Raw genomic sequence first — 25,873 nt, 5'->3', positions numbered from 1 at the left:
CCGCAAAACAATTCCTAATTTATCTCACTGAGACAACCCCCCCCCCCCCCCCCCCCCCCCCCCGAGCCATCCATCTCAGTGGAGGCCCCTCACTGTTAAGGCGGGAGAGGCCGAGATAAAGATCCAAGGCTAAACCTCTAAAAGCCACATTAGTTCCAAAAGCTTCTGCTGCGCTCTTGTTCATTCCGCAATAAAGCGCCTGTCCTCGGCTTTTATTGGCACACTTTGTGCTGCTTTTTAAGCCCTCCGAGGGAGCGGCAGACGTCTGGACCCTCGGGTGCAGTCCAAGCATTTTGATTTCTGCTCGTTTCAGTCCAGATCGCTCTAATCAGAAAAGCTTCTTAACTTTTGGGATTTTTACACCAACATTCCGTTTTATTCAGGCTAAGATGTGCCGATTGAACTCAAAAGAAAGCAGATGAGAGTCAACAGTATGTGGAAAGGTCAAATGTCGAAAAATACATTTATCGGCGTCATGCATTGGATTGTTGTTAAGACGCATAAAAATCATATTAAAGCAGGTCAGTGTTATTTCATTAGGAAGATACAGAAATGTCAATTGCGTGCTTTAGATTGGAACAATTATACAAATTCAAATATACATCACAATGTAGATGACAGCTCTCATTGATAGGCGATAAACTGTCTTTTATATTAATTTGACTTCATTTTTAGCTTGAGCTTAACCTAAACATTTGTTGGTTTGGTTCATGCAGGGGTGTCCAAACTTTTCCCAGAGAAATCAAAGGACGCAAGGACTACTTTGAAATTGCTTTACTTAATCAAGTACACCAAAATCAGCCAATACAGAAGTTGTATATTGTTTATAGCAAATTGTACAAGATTTTGGGGTGGTCAGAGACCCTGTGACCCACCAGGAAATATCTGCCCCTGCACTCAACAGCAGCTGAATCCCATCTCCACATTCAGAACCAAAATAAGAGCAATCTGTCGTAAAATGACCGTTTTTAAAGCACTTCATGTGATATGGTCACAATTTGAACTTCGACAAAGAGCAAAAAGTGACGGAAACCAAAATGTATTACCTTGATTCACCCTAATGTTATGTGTTTAACTGTAAATAATGATCATCTTTGAATATTTCGAAAAAATATTTATTAGTTGCAAATTGTGATTTTTAATATATGTCGCGGGCCGCTTTAAAATGGACAGCGGGCCACAAACGCCCCCCCGTGCCATAGTTAGGACACCCCTGCAATACAGTTTAATTTATTGCTTGTGTCCGTTAAAAAAACATTGGAACAGAAACTTAGGGAGGGGGGGTTGGTTTGTTTGGGAATCACAACATTTTCCAAAGTGAAGGCCAGCCTAGTTATTTGCAAAATATATCATTAAAGCAAAAAGCTCATGAATACTCTTGTAACATTGTCAATTTTTTCAAAGGAACCCCGACTGTAATGAATTTGCTCTATATTATTTATTTGGTTGTAACTAGATTCATTTTTCAAAAATCATTTCCAGTCGAATACATTTAGTAGAAACTTTATTTGGATGTAGGTCGCCATTGTTATTTACGTCGCAACGCATCATTCAGTGCGTAGTGACGTAGAACGGCGGCAGCAATGCGAAACGCTTTTAAAGAAAGCAAGGCAAGCCTCGTAGCGTTCCTAAAGGGACGATCAAAACTCTTGAATGCGTCTTGTGAACGACGAGAGAACGGCGCGGGGCAGGGTGACTTTCTCGATCGCTTGCCGTTTCTTTAGGAACGCGACGAGGCTTAACTTGATTTCTTTGCATGCGTTTGACATCGCTCGGCAAAGAGCCAGCCGCCATTCTAATAAAGTAAATAACAATGGCGGCGTACGTCCAAATAAAGTTTCTACAAAATGTGTTCAACTGGAAATTATTTTTGAAAAATGAATCTAGTTATGGAACAACCAAATAAATAATATAGAGCAAACGGAATTCCTTTTAACTCATTTACTGCCATAAATTCATAAAAAAAAAAGAGATGATTAAAAATTAGGGGCAAGAGGCGATTATTTTAAAATTGTAATTAATCGCATGACTTCACTAGTTAACTCGCGATTAATCACAAATTTCACATCTGTTCTAAATGTACAATTTTAAAAATTCTAACTTTTCGTACTCTTAACAAAAGTGGAAAAAAAAGTGAAACTAATAGAAATAGTTCAAATGAATTTTTGACGTTTATAGCCGTCAATGGCAGCGAATGAGTTAAGTAGGGGCAGTCTTCACAAACTTGCGTTAAATGTTGGCACCAAACATGAGTCCTTGTTGATACCAAACATCCGCAAGCAGCTTTCCTCCCTGAATCCGCAAAAAGCTTACAACTAAATCCCTTCTGAATCCTTTGGTTATTGTCAAAGCTGTGCAGCAACAGTAGAATAACAACAACATTCCACACGATAATCATTTGTTTATGTACAGATTCACATTGAGGAAAACTTCTACTGTACATACAACGTAGGATGTGCTTGTGTCTTCTGCTGGTTTTGGACGGATGTGATTTAAAAATAGAATATTCATAATTATTTTCATTTTTTTTAAATGTCAACGTTTCTCTGTCAAAGAATATATGGAACAGAATTATGCCCAAACGCTAACAGCATTTTCTTAATTTGACAGTGAATAATGCAATGACAATCCAATGACAGGTGTCTAAAATGATGTACAATCATGGTTGCCATCTTGAATGTAAAAGTTTTGAAAACAATTCCCGCCTCGTCCTCCCTGTCGCCACGTTCAAATCTCAGAGGATTCGATCCTGTCTATCCACGGCAAACCCGAGGACGAAGCGTCCTCTTGTTTTTCCGCGCCGCTCTTCGGCTCTTCTTCCTTTTCCAAACTCACGCCTCCGCCCCCCCCTCCTTGCTCTCGGCCGGCTCTCAGCTGGTGCAGCCCCCTCTCCAGCTCGCCGTTGCGGTGGTACATCTCTAAATAGCTGGCCTGCAGCTCCTTCTGGTAGCGGACGACCTTGTCCTTCTCCGTCTGCCATGTGCGCCTCTCCTCCTCGAAAGCCGCGGCCTGGGCCTCGCTCTGGCGCCGCTCCAGGAGCAGCTCGGCGCGCAGACGCTCCTCGGTCGGGCCCGCGCAACTTCCTACGAGCAAAAGATGGGTCACATGCTTCGTCGGCGGTCCGGCGGAGCCGTCTGCGGCTGACCTGCTTGCGTTGTAATGAGGTCATCGCCTCATTTTTTTTCTCCCTTAAAATAACCAAGTGGTTTATGACCATCGTTATGCCTCACAGACACTATATGGACAAAAGTATTGAGACGGGCCCCTAAGTGGCCCCTACACTTAAAAACACGCACACAAATTTACATAGTTATCAGTTCGCACAACAAAGCAAGCTGTCTTTACATTAACTCATTCACTGCCATAGACGGGTATAGACTCAAAAATTAATTTGAACTATTTCTATTAGTTTCACATTTTTCCCACTTTTGTTAAGAAGAGTATGAAAACCTAGATTTTTTTTAAATTGTACATTTAGAACAGATATAAAATTTGTGATTAATCGTGAGTTAACTATTGAAGTCATGCGATTAATTACAAATAAAAAATGTAATTCATTTTTAATAATCTTTTCTTAAAAAAAAAATAATCTAGGTTTTCATACTCTTGTTAACAAAAGTGGAAATTTTTTTGAAACTAAATGAATTTTTTAAGTCTATAGCCGTCAATGGCAGTGAATGACTTCATATGTTCTATGCTGCTCCACTAGTCTAAATACGCTATTCTGATTAATATTATTTTTGTGGAATATGAATTAAGCAGCAAAATTCACCCGTTTTTATTTATCTATTCAGGGGCGGCCATTTTGCCACTTACTATCGACTAAAAATGACATCACAGTTGCTCAGGGCTCAGGTAATGACCAATCACGGCTCACCTGTTTTCTGAGTTTGGTCATGTGATGTTTGCAAGCTGAGCCGTGATTGGTTGTTACCTGAGGCCTGAGCAACTGCGATGTCCTTTTCTGTTGGCAGGAAGTGGCAAAATGGCCGCCCCCATGGATGGCATTCATTCATCATTGTATTCACCCAACCTTTAAAAAAAAAAATATATATATATATATATATATATATATTTAAAGGTTGGGTGAATCCAACTATTATAATTAGTCCAAAAATGTATACAAAAAAACAGTAATGCCATTATGGCACAACCGCCCCATTGTGGTGGTTATGCTTCCCGTGCAATAAGCAAAATTCACAATATAGAAATATCCCTATTTAAATAATCTATAGGCATGTTTTCATAGCATTTAAGGCACTTAATTTTTTTTAGGTTTAAAACAATACAAACACGTATGATACAATGACAGAGAGCACTACTAAAAAATCAAATTTTTCCAAACTAACAAACTTATCATCTCACAATATGAATCAATAATCATGCCCAAAGATTTATATTATAAAATGAAAAACTACAGCCGACGCTTTCTGTAGGCGTAAAAAGCATAATTACAGCAGATGACTTTCAATATTTTTCAACAAAAACGACATTATGCTGAAATACAGTAGTCCCGTTTTCATTCTTCTTCTTTCAAATTAGCACCATCTCAAACTAAACAAGTGTGCCCCCATCTAGTGATCGAAAGTGGAATTACACGTGATGTAACAAGAATTAGACCAAAATAGTTATTGACTGTGAAAAAAAATGCACAAAGGCGCTATGGATGGGGGGGGTTATTGTAATATATTTGTTCATCCATCTACACAGAACAAGCAAACACTTTTCCACTAGATGGCAGAAGGTCAAATAAACCTGCATACTCACCTGTTGCCAATTATACAACAAATTAATAGTGTTGCCTTCAACTACACAGGCCCAGATCATCTCGTGACCGTGTCCTTGATGTCGTCACTTGATGTGTTCATGTTGTCACACAGGGTTGGGCGCGCCTTGATTCTTTCAATATTTACGCTCGAGTTGCTCAGTGAACACTTTGTCTATTTTCTTCAGTTTTTCAAATGTCAAATCAATTTTCACACAGAATTTTTAAAGTACAGTACCATTCAAGTGTGTTTAACCCGTCGGCAAACGCTACCTGTCGCGCTTTCGTCTCCTTTCCCGTGGTCGCTGGCGCTGTGAGAGGGTCGCCTGTGACGCTGGGAGCCGTGCAGGATGAGCTTCAGCGCATCCACCTGGCTGTCCCTGTTGCGGAGCTCCAGGCGGGTCTCCCTGAGCTGCGTCTTCAGCCGGAAGATCTCGCTCAGCTTGTGGGTCACCTCGGCCTGAGAGTCTCGAAACTGCTGCTTCAGCAAGGAGATCTCGCCGGACTTTTGGCAAACCTTCGGAGGCACGAAAGGCGAAAAGTGAGGTCGAATTCGCTGAAGTCCACGCGAGTGAGTCATAAAAGTGCCGCCCACCTCCCACTGTGTCTCCTCCAGGGTGGGAGTAATTAACTTCTCCTTGGTTCCGCCCTCCTGGCTTCCTTTAAGACCATCGATCTCGTCTCGCAGTCGGTTCTTCTCCTGCTGGGCCTTGAAGAGCTGCAACTGGAAACTGCGCTGGGAACGCTGGGCATGCTGGGAAACCTGCCGCAGCTTGGCGGCGTAGAGGCGCTTCAGTTCCTCCACCTCCTTCTCCCACAGACGCTGTTTGCCTTCAAACACCTACACGGCAGCGAGCACGTGAGGCGCAGGCCTCAGACAAGACGGACGACTCGTGGGATTCACCTGAGCGATGGCGCCCTCGCTCTCGTCCAGGTTTCGTCTCATCTGCTTCAGCTCGTGTTCTTTCTCCACCAGCCGCTCCTCGAGATCCCGCACCTTGGAGGAGGTCATGTTATGAGCGTTGGAACAAGGTTATTATAGTTAAAGAAGTAAAAAAAACTAAAATGCTTTTTAGAACATCTTTATTAACTCATTCAATGCCATTGACGGCTATAGCAACATTTCATTTTAAGTATTTCTATTAGTTTTACATTTTTTCCACTTTTGTTAACAAGAGTATGAAAACCTAGAATTTTTTTTATTGTACATTTAGAACAGATATAAAATTTGTGATTAATCGTGAGTTAACTAGTGAAGCCATGCGATTAATTACAATAAAAAAAATTAATTGCCTGACGCCCCAAATTTTTAATAATCTTTTTTTCTTTTCTTTTTTTATTCATTCACTGCCATTGACGGCTATAAATGTCCAAAATGAATTTGAAGTATTTCTATTAGTTTAATATTTTTCCACTTTTGTTAACAAGAGTATGAAAAATGTTTTACATTTAGAACAGATATAAAATTTGTGATTAATCGTTAGTTAATTAGTGAAGTCATGCGATTAATTACAATAAATAAATAAAAATTGCCTGTCGCCCCCAATTTTTTTTATTTTTATGAATTTATGGCAGTGAATGAGTTAACTCCAATGATCTTACTCACCACTTCCTCTACAGACATAGAGAGCGTCCAGTCGTAAGGAGGCGGAGCTTCCCCTCCATACGGCACCAGGCGGCTGAGCGTTGCCATGCTGCGACACGCCATTTCCCCGATGGGGCCACCTCCCGACCCGACAGCTTTGGCGGCCAGAGGGGTGCGGTCCAGGGAGCCGATGGTGTTGATGTGGCCCATAGATGCACTACACGCCATTAAAATGGTGTTATTAAGAAAACGGAACACTTTATTAAAGGCTGGGCAGTGACACGGACCTGATGTGAGACAAGTTTGGGCGAAAAGGTGGCCGATACGGTGGCAGGCTGCTCATGGAGTTGTGGCCCGAGTCCGACAGGTTGTCGTCCTCCTGGCTCGGCCCGCGCATAGAGGGATGAGCCTACACAGCAATAGCAAAGGATACTTGACTCATTGAGCCATTTTCAGCCGTCAAAAGTGAACATTTTATCCAGTATGAATTTGATAACTTCATTATTCATAATCATGGCTCAGTTTGCTAGGCAAACCCAGAAAACAGGTGAGCCATGATTTGTCGTTACCTACTTCCTCAGCACAGGCGATGTCATCTTCAGTCGACAGCAAGTGGACATTTTTTGTTTTTTAAGGCATTAATTGTACATGAAAAATAATGAAGTTATGAAATTAATTCCGGACAAAATATTAACATTTTACTGCTGAAAATGGCTCAATGAGTCAAGCATCCCTTCAAATATCAATATTTGTTCCATGACATTGTATTAATTTATTCCCCAGAGTCTATTCTTTCCTTTTCATAGTGTTTCTGTTGGTTGCATTGCTTCTAATTAATGTAGGTGGGTATCAAGGTTTCTCTGACCAATCAGATTTCAGCAGTGATGTGTTGCCATTTTACTCAAATCTGCCCAGAGCCTCCACCCTTCAGTGAGACCCTTCGACCAATCAGATTTCAGCCCACAAACACATCAGTATGTTCCTGTCTTCTGATTGGTTGATCAAGGTAAAAGTTTGTTACAGCCATCTTGGACTAGCGAAACATGTCTGGAGTGATCTGCGCATGTTAATACATTTCAAAGTCAGCATTTCTGGTAAGTATGACTTATTTCATCATTTTTAAAATGTTTTTGTCATGTCAGTTAATTAAAATATGATTATGAAGTGCTACAGAAGACGTATGTGGCAATGTTGCGTGATGTTAAATTGCGTTTTTGTGTAGCATAGGTTTCTATTGATAGTGGTGATATTTCGGGATAAAAAAAAAACTAACACAAATGTTTGTGAATGGTTCAACTTTAGCACTCAACCATTCTAGTTCTTGTTTGTAGTCGGACTTTGGCAAAATGAACACATTTTCTTCCGCTGAATTGGGATCAGGTGAAAGTTTTGCGAATGATAACAGAAGAGAGAGTACCTTGTTGTTAACCGTGGTGGAGCCTCCCTGACCTGAGGGTGAGGATGAGGAAGATGAGCTGGAGACCGTTTTAGAGACATGGGCGTAGGCTCTGTGCAGCCCATTAGATATGCCGTGGACCGCGTCTTCTGATTTGGAAGACGGATACAGGTTCTGCATGGAACTGAAGTTTTTGGGAGTGACGGGTTTGAAGGCAGATGACCTAAAGCGAGCCTGGGATGGGGTGGGGTTGGGGGGGTGATGGTATTTAAGAGACTTTTGGAAATCACATATGTGGATGCTTGACTGTGAAACAAAAATCACACTTTAAAAAGAATACAAATCTATAATATTTTTCTTTGAACTTCAATTTGCTCGGTTTTACGACTGATTTGGAATAAACGGTTGATTGACTGCTGTCATGCTGCGGAGGCGTTGGAAGGATGCGTCCAGTGCGGTATAAATATGATACTGATCCATTTAGCGCAACCTTGGCAGCTAGCCACTGGCTGTATGTCAATATAAGACACCCACGTGGCTGCCTGGAAGTTATTAATGTATTCTTCGACTGTATCTCAAACAAAGTATGGCGTTATTGAAGCACCATGCGGTTAGATATAACTTCTGCTGTTATAAAGACAGGACAGAAGTATAGGGACACTATTTTTAATCAATACGATTTTTTTTGTAATGTCTTTTATTCCAGATCCCAGGACCTCACAAATATAACATTTTGGGTCAAATTAATAAACCCACAAAGTCTGCCACTTGGGTCAATGTCCCTTTTTGACCCACAATTTGGTTATTTTTGACCCACATGCTGTTCTGCCCATCCCTGGCCTAAGAAAGTGCGAGTTGTCTTGTGATACTTTTAATTGTGCAGCAGTTGACTTATTTTTACCCTCATAACTCTGTGTTAGGTTAAAAATAACCCCAAAAACGGTGTCAAAAACGGACTGCCAATGGGGTAAAGTTTGACCCCAATTTTTTGGGGGCACAAAACCATCAAAAAAATGTTTATTTTGTTACAATTGGGTTAACTTGACCCATAATTATTATAATATTTTTTTCACCAAGTTGGGTCAAATAAATAACACAACCCCCCTCCCACGCCCCCACCCACCCCCCAAAAATGTGTTCTTTAGTACAAGTTTTTTTTTTATGGATTATTTTGTACAAAAATGCGCACAAAAAAGAAGAAAAAAAAGGTTATTTTGTCCAAAAAGTTTTGTCTGGTTGTGGGTTATTCTTTTGACCCAACTTTTCTGTATCTGGTTAAGTTTTGTCCGGCTGTGAAAAAAACATTGTTGTTCTGTGGGTTATTTCTTTGACCCAACGTTTTGGGTGAAATAGATGACTCAAAACGTTGGGTCAAATTTTGTGTTAAGTCTTGTCTGGTTGTGAAAAAAAAAAAGGTAAATAACCCCAAAAGTTGGGTCAACCCCTTTTTGATCCTATTTGGGTTATTGTTGACCCAATTATTATTTTTTTTAAGAGTGTAATAAAGAATGTTAGTAAATGGTGCACTCGAACATTTACCTTTTCATACTTTCCTCCACTTGGCAGTGAGTTTTTGGTCAAATCAATCTCTGTGCCATCTTTGTGAAAGACCTTGGCATATAGCTCTTCTTCCTTACGCCCACCAATAGAGGCCATGATGTCTTTGGGCTCTTTTCTGTTTGGGGAAAACAATAGATCAGCCGTGGAATGTGACAACAAGCTTGGGAACGTACCATGACGGCATCTGCCTCCTATTGGCATCACCAACCTGGCGATGTTGAGGTAGTTGAGGAGCTCCCTCTGGGTGAAGCCTTTCTTCAGGAGCCCGTTTGTCGGTTTGGGCCTCACCTGGGGAACGGCCTTGTTGACTTTAGTGGGAGACACGTCGGGCCTCTCCACCAGACTGCCTACACTTCCCATGTTGCAGCGGGGTGAAAAGGACGGTGCCGGGAATGGGCTTTGGAAGTTTTTACTAGGACGAGGAAGCGTCTGGACCGAGGCTGCCATTGGTTACACGGCTCACAAGGGAGGAAAGGTGCTCTGCAAAGAGAAAAAGAAAAACACGCTGCGTTAGATGAACGGGTCAAGATTTACACTTCTCATCCTGACATTTTAAATGTTACATGCTCATTTTAGTTTATTTCCCCTCCCTCCCTTTTTCTCCACTCCACCTTTTGCCCCTTTTGTTACCCTGAGTGGATGTCATCAGCTGTGCTCCTCGTTGTGTACAAGCAGCTGTCTCAGAGCTCAGTATGAGCTAAACACGCACACACATAGACACGCGCAAGCCCGTGAGACAACAATGCATGTAAAATGACACTTTTTTTTTTTGCAAAAGCAACAAACATCCTACAGCTATTCTAAAATACCCACCGTGTCCTCGCAGTTGTTTCACAAGTGTTTTTTACCCATCAGGAACTTTGTGTCCGGCCATCCCGGCAGCAACTAACGTGCGGCATATGAGGCTGATGTTTACCCAGAGGTCGGGCAGCATATGTCAAATGGCAAGCCTGTTGCGTAACTCTGATCCAACAAGGTTACAACTGCAGAGCTCATGGGGGATAAGATCCTTGTCCTGCATGCCAACAAAGTCACACGACTGCGCACCATTGCTCAAATGGATGCTCAGTGTGGTATGCAATTGACTCTCGAGATAAAATGGTAGATCCATCCATCCATCCATCCATCCTTCACAGGTACAGTAAATGGGACAAAAAAAATCCCCTGAGATAATTGTCTCCAACTACAAATTGCCGATTTTTCAAATGAATCGATCATTTTGTTTTGACTATCGATTAATCATACGTTGCTTCATTTAAAATTGTCCAACTTCTTAAAATGTCATCCTCTCAACAGTAAATCTCTGATTTCTTTAATCATCCATGAAAGCAGATTATTTTTCTTGTTTTGTTTTTCACCCAAAAATAAGACATTTGCAAACATCTGCTTTTATTTTGGTAAACAGTGGTCAACACTTTTGCTGATTTCCTGGCATGTTATGGACCAAACCAGTAACTGAAAATGTATTCATTTATATTTATGCGTTCTTGTGTTACTATTGGAAATAATGTCTTGTTTTTGAATAAAGGGATGGAAATTACCACATGAATCGACAAATTCATTGATTATCAAATTCATCGTTAGTTGAGTGACTCCAAAAAGAAATATGTCAATAACATGTCATTTGACATGTTCATAAATCATTAACCCATCAGCACTTAACTTCCTTTACGATGACTTCATTAAGGTTGTTTATTGATTTAAGCAACTCCAGAGGCCATAAAATGTTTGAAAAGCCATAAATGCAGCAGAATTTCTATAAAGATGATTATTTGTTCTTGGTGCAAAATACATTTCCTATAGACTGGTCGCAAATCAATTTTAAGGCCCATATCAACAAACAAGCATTCCCACTCTCAGTCTTCAATGAAAAAGTGAGAAAGGCATTTAGGCCTTATATTAAATATGCTGGCATAAAAATAAAAAAAATCTATGATATTATCTGAAGTTTTGTAATATCATATAATAGCTAGTATAATTTGGCATGACCCTAACCGGAAAAATCACATACTTGAGCCCCCGTACTGCCCGCCTCTCGATTCTCACCTTCCAAACATTCAGTATATGCGTTGATATGTCTAACTTCTAACACATCATGAAGTGCTTTACACTGCCGCAGATTTAGCCATTATGCAAATTGTGGAAATAGTGAGCGAGAAGAGGAGCCACTCAGGCAGGCTCAGATGAAAGCCGATCATGTTTTTAGTCACGTAGCCGCCATGTAAAACGTTACACTAAAACATCAGAGAAAAACAACCAATTAGAGAGAGAGAAGGTGTGACTTATTAAGCCAAGCAAGCCAATTGATGCTCGACAGGAAGCTGAGCTGCGGGGGTGAGAGTGACCTACAACAATCTTTGGCGGACTTGAGACAACTCGCACCCATTTTGTTTTCCATCATTTCCCTTCACTTTATTGGCCTGAACAAACCAGACGGAGACGTGGCAAAATGTACAGCGGCAAGCTAGACCTGACTCGTCAAGACCCCCCCCCCCCCTCGAGGGTTTTGCACTTTAAGAATTTCCCCCCAAAATGATAGCCTTTGAGATTTGAAATGTATTATTGCTATTACATGAATTGTTCATCCCTCGTTGTGAAGCATTCTGCATTTTAAAAGTTCCGATGGACAAGCTTTTCATTACACAGCAAGTGTTTATTTGCAACAAAAAAAAACACATACTACTGTTTTCCCTCTGGTTTCCCCTATGGAAATGTTGGTGTCTCGTTTTTGTATAACCCACACAACTGCCACATCTACAACAACCGCAAAGACAACAAAACCTTCCGCTTTCAAGTGGAGGCTCTCAAGGACAAACTCCCTCCTAAAATAGCAGAAAGAGGTCTGACACTTGAGTGTGAAGAGAAGACATTTCAGATGCTTAGAGACACTCGGGTCAGTCAGCAGCACCACGACAACACGCACAGTGGAAGGAAAATTCCAAAGATACTTCACAGAACGCGGGTTTGGACTTGTCGTTTTTTTTTGATGCGCCGAACGCTCACTCCCACGGACGCTTCACATACACTGCGTGCGGGTCACTCAACATAGGCTTGGAAAAAAAAAAAAAACTCCAGAGCTCCGGATCTTCTACCCCCACGGAGATAGCCTCCCTTGCCTCATATCAAAGTGTGTTTACATTTGTGGGGTAACTTAGCAGGTTCCGTCTCAACCTCCCACATCGCGCACACTTGGTTACATCACATGAGCTCAGTGAAGGCTGGACTTGGCCTCACTTAATCTGTTCCACTAACTGCAGTGATATAGTGAGATTTAACACTTGAGTTCTCTATCTATCTATCTATCTATCTATCTATCTATCTATCTATCTATCTATCTATCTATCTATCTATCTATCTATCTATCTATCTATCTATCTATCTATCTATCTATTTCTAATCTCGACAGCGAGCTAGCTAGCGTTAGCTAATATAGCTAGCTAGCTATATTTCAGAACCAGGGCTATAATATTATGGAGGACCAAAATTGACATAATAAATAAATAAATAAATGATTAAAGGTGAAAATAAAAACAGATATAAAAAAATATAATTAAAAAAAAATTATTTAAAAAAAAAATATATATAAATGTAAATAAAAAAGTTGTCGAACAACTCAAGTCGCAAGTTGTGGATGACAGTGGACAAGATATTCGTCCATTGCTGGAGTTTTCCAATGCAAAGCCGGCGAGACTTCCTTTCGCCGACCCGCTCACTCGACCATTGAGTTTGCAACGGCGGAGTCCAACCCAAGACACGCTGAGGACCGCCCCCTCATTTCAATAATATTTCGTCCTGGCAGTATGGACCAAAACTGCCAAAATTAAAAATAAATAAATGACTAAAAGTGAAAATAAAAACGAATATGAAAATATGATTCAAAAATTAAATTTATATATATATATATTTATAGTTGTTTTTATTTACATTTGTATTTATTTTTGGGGATTTAATTTTCGAATTATATTTTTGATATCCGTTTTTATTTTCACTTATAGGCATTTATTTATTTACTCATTTATTTATTTAGAATTTTGGCAGTTTGGGTCCTCTATGTAACATTGGCTGATATCAGGCCTTTAGAAAATAATGGACGGCTTGTTTTAATCTCCAATGTGGGTGGAATTTAAAGACCTATAAAGGGATTTTCTCTACTGGTCCCTCCTTAACATTCCATACTTTTGTTATCTAGCAACACTCTTTGGTTTATGGTCTGTTTGTCAGCTCTTTCGTCACTATTTTCCCTCATATTGACCATTCCATGCCTTAAATCTATGTCTTTCTGTCTCCGTGAATAAATAATTGAATGAATACATAAATTGGAGGATTTCAATGACTTGTGAATATTTTTTCTAGTCACTAAAAAAAATGCTCTTGGAAGAAATATTTGGAAGTGTTATAGCCTACTTATATGGTTGGGGTCCCTCCATTTTTTTTCCTCATATGAAAACATCAAAGTAGTTGCCAGGTCCCTAAAATATCCACTGCCCTATTTTGTGTCTGGCGTCTCCACTCCGAGTGCTCAATAGCAGCTTTTCTCTGCAGCAATAAACAAATACGAGCCGCTTGACCCCGTAGTGGCTCAAGCAGACGCCATCAATGAAGACAGTGTGAGCGAGAACACTTGAGCTTTAACGTCACCACCCTTGACCGCCACTGAGTCACTGAGTTTTAGGCTGCTTGTCGCCGTCCGTGTTTCGCAACGATAGTGGACCACTTGTGCCAAGTTGCGTCTGCTCGCTCCCGAGACGAGAATGACATCGGCTCGGTTTAGCCACAGGCATCCCTTTGCCGCATTTCCATGTACGTGTGTAGCTTGTGTCATGTCATATTTCACACATAGGACATGACATACAAATTGCCCTCAGATGCGGAGAACAAACATTTCACAGTCCTCCTTTTTCTTAAGTCTTCTATGGGTAGCCGCCGGGTTCGTCTGCGTCTCTCATCCATAATGAGTAACTAGCTAACAATTAGAGGCTGTAGCTGAGCTAGCTTCGTCAGCCCGGCCCGATGGTGGCGTTTGCATGCACTGCTCGTTCGACGATTGCGCTCTTCTAAGCCGGCAGCGCACTTCATTCTGCTGCTTGTGACAAGTGTTGACAGGAAGTACGTGATCGAATCAGCAGATAGTCACATCGTGAGGATGTTGCTTGAAGGCCCGCAATGAGGTCAATTGCCCTTTTTTTTTTTTTTACACAAAATTAGGAGACTAGAAACTAGGAAGACATTGCCATTTGCATTGCCGTCAGCTACTTAGTGGTCAAAGCCTGTTCCCAAGTATAATGGGAACCTGGACAAGACGAGATTGGCTGGAGAGAGCCGGTTGGGTGACACAAGGGACCGGGGCTGACGAGAACATGTTGAAACAAAAAACAAAAAACAAAATGGACACTGGGAAATTGTAACTTCAAAGATTACGGAGGCAAAAAGCACAATTGTGTCTGTTTTGATAGCAGTTCTGTGTCAACCAACACCACAAAGTGGGCTACTCATCGAAATCTGAGAACATGTAGGATTTAAAAAGCTTAAAATGCTAAGAAGATTAGCACAGTTTTAATGTATGTTATCCCACTATGACTATTTAGTAGTCCCCTTAGTCTGATATTCATGTTAGCCATCGAGCCTTCAGCTGAGATGTTTTTGCTCTGTCGTTGAACGCATTTTGGTCTCTGCAACAATAACGGTATTATTATTATTTTTTAAACAGAATTCAATTATCAGCTACAGTTGTTGTCATGTGGGGTTAGGGTTACTGCTGGTTGAAATAGCGCTGCTGCATATTGATCTGTATCTGACAAATGTTACATAAGGCTATTTTGGTGTAAAATCGGGTCCCCCGAGGGACAGTGTAGGCAGGACATGCACGTGTATTAGCACTCTTGTTTATTTTTCAGCAGGGAGAGGATAAATTGCATTATTGATGCTAGTTAGCTAGCTAGCTAGCTCCCTAGCAGGTAATCGAGCACCATGTAAGCTAGCTAGCTCGTTAGCTAGCTCGCTAGCTAGGTAGGTAGCACCTGGGGTTAAAGCCAAACTGTGACAGGGTTTTTACTTTCTGGACCTGGATTTGCCACCTCTGCCTGTGCGCAATATTTGACAAACACCATGATAAAATGAGAAAAGTAACAAATTTCTTACCTAGCGTTGCATTTTGTTGTTGCCTCGGAGCGACATCATCTGAAGGTGTTTTTCTATTGGCTGCTGCTAGGTGACGTCACTTCTGTGTGACACTTTCAAATGTCCTTATTCCGGTGAAATAAATATCCTTAAAATCAAATTTAAAATCATCCCCAAAGGCTCATGCGTTAAATTAATTACCAAAGACTAAAACTAAGGACATTTTCGCTGTAATTATAGTTAGTTTTAGTTTGTTTTGTAAACATAAAATGTAGGTTCAGTTAGTTTTTGTTTTTTAAAAAGCATTTTTGTTTTAAAATTTTGTTAACAAAATTGTTTTTGGAGTTTTAGTTTTTGTTAACCTTGGTGAATGCACATGTGTAAGATTAGCTTTAGGAGAATAAGGATAAGTACCTGACCCCCGGGGTTGGCGTCTGTTTGCTTTGCACCCCCCCCACACACACACACATGGGCCACAGTAATCAGCCTAAGTGGTGAAAACAAAGCATTTCTCCATCCATCAACTTTGGACCAGCGGCAAAGTACACCCTGGATTGGTCCGCAATCAGTTTCAGGGCATCAATGAACAAATAAGCATTCACACGCACGTTCACACAAATGGGCAGTTGAGAGTCTTCAATGAAACAGTGCATGGAGAAACCCAAATAACTACACATGGGAATCTTTCCAGAACCTCCCAACTGTGAGGCAGATGTGCTAACCACTACACCAAATACACATTTATCAGTATTGTCTACAAACACAACATCAATATTTGAATCCCTGATTTACTAGTATTAATTACTAGTAGTCGTAGTAGTAGTAACACTTTGCCTGATATTAGCTGACCACATTGTGAGGCCAGTATGTGTTTGTCTGTGCTCAGGTTGTAACGTCAACCTCCCAAAAATTTCTTGACAATAATATGTTCTATGAAGCCCCACTAAATACGGTATTCTGGTTAATATTGCGTTAGCGGAATATGAGTTAAGCAGCTAAATTCAGCCGTTTTTATCCATCTCAGGGGGGCGTTTTGCCACTCGAGTGAAAATTACATCACAGTTGCTCAGGTCTCAGGTTAACAAGGGATTACAGCTTAGGTTCAGAAAACAGGTAAGTTGTGATTGGTCGTTGCCTGAGCAACTGTGATGTCATCTTCAGTCGACAGCAAGTGGCAAAATGGCCGCCCCCTGAGATGGATAAAAAAAGGCTGGATTTTGCTTCATAACCCATATTCCACACATATGTAATATTAATCAGAATGCCATGTTTAGACTAGTGAGGTACTATATAACATTATTGTCAATGTTTAAGGTTGACTTCCCCCCTTAAAAATAAGCAACAGTTCCGACTAGGGAAGAATGTGAACTGAGAGAACGAAACGGGGAACGAAATGTTACATTCTTCGCATTTCTCCCTGGCTAATTATTAATGTGCCTTTCATGTAATCCAAACATTGCCATTGCAACTAAAGTGGAGGATTGTGTGTTGGGTCAGTTAAGAATGACCTCAAAAAACGGCAGATCCATGAGAACTACACATGGGCCTGCCTGATCACTGGTCATTTTACTAGCTAATCATACTGTGTGTTTGAGGTTCGGATGAGCTGATTAGACACAAGCACAGCACAGGAGAGCGAGCTTCTTATTAAATTCATTCGAGAGAGAGAGAGAGTGGGGAGAGTTTTCCTTCTCTTTTGTGAAGCTTCTTTGTTTCCCGGAGCGGTTCACGTAGGAGTTACCCTTTTGTAATTACGGCAACACAAATCGTGCTCGGTTCCCACATCGACCCACACTTAGTCTACAGCTGCAGCGAATGTGCATCCACATAGATTACACAGGAGGCTGTGGGTCACAGAGTGGACAGCAGTCACTGATCATGAGTCAGACTCATTAAAGTGCCAAGCAATGCTTTTCAGATTTTTTGACAAGGCACTAAATTACCAGTTTGCACACTTTGATGCTGACACATGCTGATTATCAGCATTTTTTTTTATTGACTGTTCGTTTGGCCATTTGTTTGTGGAAACAACTTCCTTGCACTGTTTCTAATGACAACAGTACAGCGAGCGTGAGCCCGCGCCATTATGGAAACATGAATGGAACCACTGTTAAAAACAACAAAAGCAACCTAATTATGTACGCATCTTGGGTCGAAAAGACATCTAAAAATTCCAACGACGCAAATGGACCATCAAAGTGGTAATTACATATACAGACAGAACACATACAAAAGAATGTAAATAAAGGCATATCACTGCATGGGTCAGCAAACACAGCTAATCCAAGGTGTCTTTTTTAAGCAACATGTGGTTCCACTTTGAGGACAATCAGCCAACACGTGTTAATTAGCACGAAAAATCAATGGGGAGGTTGCTCAGTGTGATGTCATCTGCCCGCAAGTAATGACTTGAAAAGTCAAAGTTTGCTAATTCCAATTCAGCTCTACTACAAAAAAAAAGTATTCTCTGTGGCTAATTAGGTGAGTCGCACTGTGAACGTTCACTGTGCTCATCTCACTGGCATGTCAATAAGTGTTTCCACAAGCATGCGCACATTCAAAGTTGAAACCTTGAATGAAATAGCAACAGAAAGCAGAAATGACCGACCCACAATACTAAACGCAATAAAAGGTCAACCTATTGAAAGTACGTTTTGATTAGGGATGTGCTGATCAGATTTTTTTGCACCCGAGTCAGAGTCACCTGATTTTGAGGATCTGTCGATGCCGAGTCTCGATCGGATACCCCGCATGGTCACTGCTTTCCACATTCAAATATTTCCATACTGCAGACATGATCATTGTTACATGAAGTTAGCTTCACGTTAGACAACGACTAGAATGTTCTCCCACTTGCTGTGTTGCGATGTTGCATAGTATAAAAAATGTACATGTATATATTGTTTGCTTTTTGGCAAATCCAGGCGCACAAAGTAAAAACCCCACTAACAGTTTGGCTTTAGCCCTATATGGTAGCTAGCGAGCTCCCCGGGTGCTCGTTTACCTGCTAGTTAGCTAGCTAGCTAGCATAAGGGGTTAAAGCCAAACTATGGCAGGGTTTTTACTTTCTGGACCTGGATTTGCCACTTCTGCTGGCAATATCTGTGGACCTCTGGATTATTTTGTGGCTTTGTAGCCCATAATTAAATAATAAAAAAATAATAAAAATAAATAAATAAACGGATTTTCCCCTCAATTCTGATCAGCTGAAAATATATGATGGTGCAGAACGCATGATCGGGATCAAACCATTCCTAGTTTTGACCTAACTAACTAACTAACTAACTAACTATAATCGCAATGATCTGTTAACCAGTTTCATTTTAAGCATAATTGTAATTAGAAATCAAATTAACAATAAGTAATTAAATACATTGCATTTGAATACAAAAAACCCCACAAAATTCCAAAATGTCTTTTCCAAGTCTATTTATTAAATCAGCATCACAATAAGTTTTTGCAGAATCTAATTTGAACTTTAATTAAGTTACATGTAATTCAGTCAGCATTTCCTTATTAGTAATTAGCAAGAATTTAATATTGGATCATCTTGAATAAAACAAGCAAAACAATAATAAGACCTTTAAGTCTTAAGTAGAGCCAAAGTTTCATCTCTCCGTGATACGAAAATCATGAAAAAAAAATGACGTTACCTGTTTGTCCAGTTAAATCTGTGACTTATCCCATGTTCCGTTTCTCCAACTGATAACCAGGTCATAGGACTTCCTGTTTGTCAGCCTGATGCAAGGGAGGGAGCTGCGTGGTCCTAAACAGTCCCTTGTAGGATGACTGCATGGTTTGAAAACAGAAGCTAAGCTCATTTGTAAAGCGGCGCTTGAGGGCCGAGCAGTGTTTGTTCTCACTTAAGTTAACCTAATATGGCTTTTATTGAATACCTGGTACTTTCCAGCTCTCCACCTGCTCATCTCTTTGTGCACCGCGCACTCACTTTAGGGACCCGTGTGGTCGGACCTGTTCTGCCTGTTCTCCCGGCAGACAAAAGGCCTGCATGTGGATCCGCATTTGGAAGCGGACGGTCCAGAGCCAACATTGACACACGGCAGCCTCATCGGGGAGGAAAAAAAACACACCGACGCAACATGCGTGTTTACTCTCTAATAAAGGATCCGACTTGGGCTGAAAGGCTGACACAAGAAAATGCAAGAAGTGGTGAGCCCAGCATGAACAATAGTCAGATTGTCAGATGGGCTACCGGACGGGTACGGCGCTGTATCAGGTTACATGAATCAAACTATTGTTCTCTAAATCTGCAGGAAAAAAAAACAAAAAAACGACTTCTGTATTTCCTCTCTTTGACTTGGTGTGGATCAACTCGAATCAAGAGCTCAGTGGTCTACTGACTTCTTAAAGATGGCACCAATGGGTGGGCACGCAGGAATCTTATTTAATAAAGCCAAGCCAAGACTGGCAAGCTATTAAACACATTCCTGGGCTTGTTTGTGCTGTTGAATATCGCCTTTTAGGTAAAGAAAAAAAATAAAACGCCACATGAAAAGACCCCTGCAATGATAGGCTGAACCATCATTACCTCTATAACCGCAGAGGCTCATACATTCTTGCTTCCAGAGATTATCATCTGTCGGGCTTGACATAAGAATGTTTACAGAGATCCATAGCTGGAGAAACTAAAGACAGGGCTATGTTGGAGCCTGCTTAAAGATTCCATACCTGTTGGACCTGTCGCAAAATGAGAGGACAGTCTGGACCAGACTCATTTCCTCTGTCTAAACTCCCCTGGACAATAACATTACAGGAAGCAGATAGGCTGTCTGGCATTTGAGAAATAACATTAGCCGAGGTCCGAAACCAACTGGAGCTAAGCCGATTTGTCAGGCCACAATCACAGGAAGATTTGGGTTCAAGTTCAATTGATTGTACATTCAAAAAATTAAATACAACTTCAAACCAATAACGGCCTATTTTTATGACCGGTGTAAATCCGGCACCGCTGTGGGAGTGGTCATCGACTCATTTTGCTCATGTACAGGTCAAATTGACAGTTTTCACAAATATGTTATAACAAATTTTTTTGGGGGGTGGGGGGGGGGGGTTTGTTTGTTTTTTAGGGGAAGTCAACATTAAACATTTTTTGACAATAATATGTTATGTGACCTTACTAGTCTAAACATGACATTCTAATTAACTAATTCACTGCCATTGATGGCTGTATAGTATGAAAACCTAGGGGAAAAAATTATTGTACATTTAGAACAGATCTAAAATTTGTGATTAATCGTGAGTTAACTATTGAAGTCATGCAATTAATTACAATTAAAAATGTAATAATTTGACACAATTAAAAAAAAAAACGATTATAAAAAATTGGGGGCGTCAGGCAAATACAATTTTTAATCGTAATTAATCGCATGACTTCACTAGTTAACTCACGATCTGTTCTAAATGTACAATCAAATGTAGGTTTTTATACTCTTGTTAACAAAAGTGGAAAAAAAATGTTAAACTAATAGAAATAGTTCAAATGCATTTTTGTTGTCTATAGCCGTCAATGGCAGTGAATGAGTTGATATTACATTTTGGGAATATGAGTTATGAAGCAAAATCCCGCCGTTTTTATCCATCTCGGGGGGGAAGGGGGGGTCCATTTTGCCACTTGCCGTCGACTGAAGATGACATCATAGTTGCTCGGGTGTCAGGCAATGACCAATCACAACTTAGCTGTTATCTGAAGCTGAGCTGTGATTGGTTGTTACCTGAGATCTGAACAAATGTGATGTCACCTTCAGTCGACAGCAAGTGGCAAAATGGCCGCCTTCTGATATTGATAAAAACTGCTGGATTTTGCTGCTTAACTCATATTCTACTAACGCAACAATAACCAAAATACTGTATTTTGACTAGTGGGGCTGCATAGAACATATTGTTGTCAAGAATGTTTTGGGGGGGGTTGACTTCCCCTTTAAATTTCAAACGTCCTCCTTTTAATGACTTCATCAGTAGGAGTACGAAAAACGCACACATTGTATCATTTATTAGAACCCGTTCCTGCGCCATTAGCAAGAGTGAGCAAAGATGAATGGCGACACCTGACCTAAAGCTGACCTCAACTAGCACGTACATGCTGCAGGTTTGAGATAAACCCCTCACGAAACCAGCTGTGATCGCAGTGTTGGGCTTAAATGTGTCACATTTGTCTTGCTTGAATTTTTCTCCAAACAAAACAGTGTTTGACCGTCGGCGCTATTGCGGCACGTGAATGCAGGCGCGACGCTAATGGTGATAAAGCAGATCAATAAAAAGACGATAAGGCCGCATTGAGGTAAACGACTGTGCCTTACTTTGATTAATAACACAATAGATAGTAAGACAATAGTCCCTGCGTGAGGCGCTGTCAGAGTTAGCGCGATTAGCTGTTTCCGTTGACGTTGGCGACATTTGGGGACAAAGAGCACAGTGAGGGGTCTGTCCGCCCTTCTGCACTCGCAGACTTTTTCCCTCCCTCACCGAAGGTCAGTGGGTCCTGCCTGTCCCGTAACACTTTTGTTTCATTTGTTTCATTTGCTGCGTCTTCATATCTGCTTCATCTGCCGTCTTAAGAGTTTCGGATTGATGGAAATGAGCATTTGGGTCACCTCGGTGTGCCCAAACCCACACGTTGAATACTCGCACCAAGACCCTGACACTTGATGTTCAGAATGAATGATGTGATTTGTTAAGACTAGGAAGCTTTATTAGTAAAACTTGTTATGTTATCACTTACCTGCATAGCAAAAGTGAAATTCCTCTAATCTTAATTCTATGGGTTGTCCAGTCGTCACCCTAGACAAGTAACTAGCATGAGTGTCAACATCCTTCTTTAGCTATAAGGAACCACCTGCCGTTTGGGTATAATGATTAACTTAAGTGTGTTCTGCAGCAAATAACTCAAGCTTCATAGACCTGCAACAACAAATCGATGAATTGACCTTCCATAATTACAACCAACCATAACCGGACACCCAGGATGGGGCTAAAGCGAAATGTCCGACGGTGCTCGAACCCTGCACATAAAACCAAGTACTCCCACTGTGCCTTTCTTTAATCACACCAGTCCAAAAAAGGACGAGCGCAGCCAAGGAGTGAAAAGCTCTACATTCACAGAGAGTCAATGAGATGAGGATAACCTCAGGATTAAGGACTAACATTGAGAGAAAGAGTTGAAAGAAGAGGAAGTGGAGAAAAAGGGGAAGAAGGGCCCGATTAGTCCCATTGGACCATGTGCCGGACTCCAAAGTATGCATGAGTGATCTGACGTGCGCATGCATGCTACTTGGCAATTAGAGAGAGAGAAAAACGTATACATGCTCATATCATACGCGTCCCGGCAACAGACGCGAACAATCCCATATGGGATTTGTATTTGCGAAACAAATGCTCAGCAGTTGGCAGGGCGGTGTTATTATATCAGCTGCTGCTGTTTAAAAACAGTAACACACACGCACAAGCCCGTGGGATGTTTATCAGCTGAATGTGGATGTCGCTGCTGTCGCATCAGCTGTCTTGCAGAAAAAAGGATGCACTAATGGGCAAAGTCGTCGTCGCACAGTGAGATAAGAATGCTCTTATGTACTTAAATATGCTACCGTTTAGCGTGAGTGCTATTCCACACACACACACACACTGAAAAAAATGCTGAGCTGTACAGTTTTCCTAACCCACTGGCTGGGTAGCTGTAGATTTTGGGCAGATTAAGGTTGGGTTGATTATTTTTGGGTTGAAGTTTTAATTTTGGGCAGATTAGTCACCATTTTGGACAGTTTTAATGTAGCGGTTTGAGAACATGTTGGGTTGTTGTGTCAGCAAGTTTATCTGGTGTAAAAACCCTGCCAAACATTTCATGCGAGTGATTTGCTGTGGTGCATCTTTGCATCTTCTTAAAACATGTTAGTATTATTTTTAATCTTGACCCCAACGTGCTCGCCAAATCCTCAACACAAAGTGTACACTCTTAAAAGTGCTGGGTCAAAAATAACCCAATTTTGTTCAAAAATTGAACCGACATGCTACTTGGGTCAAATTGACCCAATTTCATTTTGTATCAAAACAACAAAACCTGACCCAACTTTGGGTTGCCCAAATTTGGATCAAATTGACCCAAGTAGCGAGCCGGTCTAATTTTTTACCAGAATTGGGTTATTTTTGACCCAGCACTTTTAAGGGTGTATAAATAACCCAGCACTGGCTCGGTTCCTGTTTGCCCACTGGGTTACTTGTCTCACATAATTTGGGTTACTTTTACTCAATTTTAAGAGTCTATGTTCATTGAATTTAATATATAATAAAAATTATTAGGGATGTTGGATACCATTTTTTTCAGACTGATAACGATACATCAAATTTCCATTAACGCAGTGACATGATTGTGAACAGAAAACATTCTCTTTCTTTTGTTCAAGCGCACGATGATTCGGCGAAGTGTCAAACCCCTGCAGGGTAGCGCCAACTACTGGCAAGGAGGATTTAGTCCACGTCAGATTTTTTTTTTTATCTCAAGTACCTTTGGATAAAACTGATAACAATACTTGCGCATCTCTTAAAAAATACATTCGGTAAATAAATATGTGGGTAATTACTAATTTATCGGATATTATATTACATTCATTACGTATGTTATGAATCTTCAAAAGGCAAGTATTATTAGTTTATTTTAGAATTATTTTACAGTGGTTAACTGTTCTTTTTATACTTGTATCACGGTTCAGAAGAAGCATACCATTGGGTGGGAGGAGCCGGGGCCATAGTCAAGAAGATTCCAATCTCAAAATTGTACATATTTGGGTCTCAAGTACAAGTGTAAACAAGCAGGTAAAACTTTTTAGTTATTTGTCTATTCTGAAAATGTGAGCAAGTTCTGCGTCACTGTTACCTAACAGTGGAACTAATTTACATAATAACTGGGTTCGACATCCACATAGTGTAGCGTATAAAATGCTGCCTTCGTGTAAAACGTTTTCATTGCCTATTGCATGTTACAGACAACGTATTAAAACACCTGTACAAACCAAGCAGACAGAAATTAATGACAACAAGGACTATTTATAAAATAACATTTGAATCCAACATGGGACCCAGTTACGGTTTCCCCAAGTATAGTATAGACTAATCCATACATTACTTTAAAGATGTTTCAGACTAAAACATTTCATATGTTAAACGACAGCCACTACAGTCATTTCACTGCTGCGACTGCACTAACTCATTGAGCTAAAGAGCAGCAAGACTGCAAATGCCCCCCCCCCCCCCTGCCCCCCACGTGACAGCCAAACGTGCAGTAAAAGTACCCATAACCCACGCTTGACGATACCACACGCTCTCCGAAACAACATCCATTGTGCCTCTATTGTCAAGCTGATCCTTCATTTGCGTCAGCCCGCACACACATAGCCCATCTCGCTCAAAAGACCCTTCCTGCTACGCTCCAAGAGCCCTCCCGGTCAGAGGTCACCTGTGGCCTCTGGTTTCCACGACGACAGCCTGGCAGTCCCCAACATTGAGCCCCCCCCCCCCCCCACCACCACCACACACACACACACACACACACACACAGAGTGAGTGACACACACAACATTTGTCCCTATACTCCAGAGCATCAAAAGAAACTCTAGTGTGTGTGCGTGAGCTCAACCCAAACATTCACAGCTGTGCACAGCAAACACTTTACAACACATTATTACGCCAATAATTGCCAACCACTGTGATAAATTATTTATTTTTTCCTTACCTGGTCAGAGAATTATTTACTACTTTTTTTCATCTAGATAACAAGCAGAAAGAACAATTAAATGCTCTTTTGCCACCCATCATCATTATTTGATTAGGCATATTTTTGTGACTGGTGGCGTGCCATGAGATGTGCCTTGGTTCAATAAAGGTTCGAAAGCACTCCATTACACCGCAACGAGGACCACCGTAGAAGTGACTCGGTCTGTGATACATCAAATAGTCATCTTGATACAGTTTGAGACTGATAGTGGAAGTTCCTCCAAGCGATGTTTAAGTATAAGCATAAACAACGATGAAGAAGTTGTTTGGCACTCACCATATCCCGCACGCAGGACATGTCTTCTTTCTTTAGCGTGGGACTCTCTCTGTAGATGGGATCTTTTTAAACAAGAGGATAGTTTCCCAGCGTCGGTTCGGATCAGCCCGCTCGGTGCTCGCGGGAACACACACTGGCATGAGGATTAGGCAGCGTTTCGTTTCCCTCTCAAACGTTTGGACAGAGCGGAAACACGAGAGGCTGGGAGAAAGTTGCAGTTGAGCCGACACGTTGTGTGGGAAAAGAGGAGGGACGTCATCTTGCGGCCACAATTGTAATTACGTCAGGATGGGGGGCGGGGGGGGGGGGGCGTTTTGTTATTGTATTGTTTTCTCTCCCAAATTACACGTGTATGCATGCATTGTAAAACTGTTGAGAAGTTAAAATGATGCT

General features: G+C 41.0%; 1 protein-coding gene across 3 annotated transcripts; it reads right to left on the bottom strand.

Moving 5' to 3' along the window:
- Nucleotides 1-759: 759 nt before the first annotated feature.
- Nucleotides 760-25,690, bottom strand: n4bp3 (NEDD4 binding protein 3). 3 transcript variants are annotated; one of them, XM_086084594.1, is made up of 10 exons: nt 25,481-25,690; nt 9,515-9,786; nt 9,286-9,421; nt 7,768-7,980; nt 6,638-6,759; nt 6,372-6,567; nt 5,670-5,762; nt 5,361-5,606; nt 5,039-5,282; nt 760-3,083 (listed from the first exon to the last, which is right to left on the bottom strand). In XM_086084594.1, exons 2-10 carry the CDS (start codon nt 9,751-9,753, stop codon nt 2,728-2,730), a joined length of 1,845 nt encoding a protein of 614 aa, XP_085940720.1. In that variant the 5' UTR covers nt 9,754-9,786; nt 25,481-25,690; the 3' UTR covers nt 760-2,727. The 3 variants fall into 3 exon arrangements, with proteins under 3 accessions (XP_085940720.1, XP_085940721.1, XP_085940722.1); XM_086084595.1 differs by lacking the exon at nt 25,481-25,690 and adding an exon at nt 19,077-19,487; XM_086084596.1 differs by lacking the exon at nt 7,768-7,980.
- Between the last annotated feature and the right edge of the window lie 183 nt (nt 25,691-25,873).

Source organism: Leptonotus elevatus, chromosome 9, assembly GCF_054856555.1.
Source record: "Leptonotus elevatus isolate MCC_2025b chromosome 9, RoL_Lele_1.0, whole genome shotgun sequence".
Lineage (NCBI taxonomy): Eukaryota > Metazoa > Chordata > Actinopteri > Syngnathiformes > Syngnathidae > Leptonotus > Leptonotus elevatus.
The sequence above is the reverse complement of the archived record's forward strand: the minus strand, read 5'-3'. Positions and strand labels throughout refer to the sequence as shown.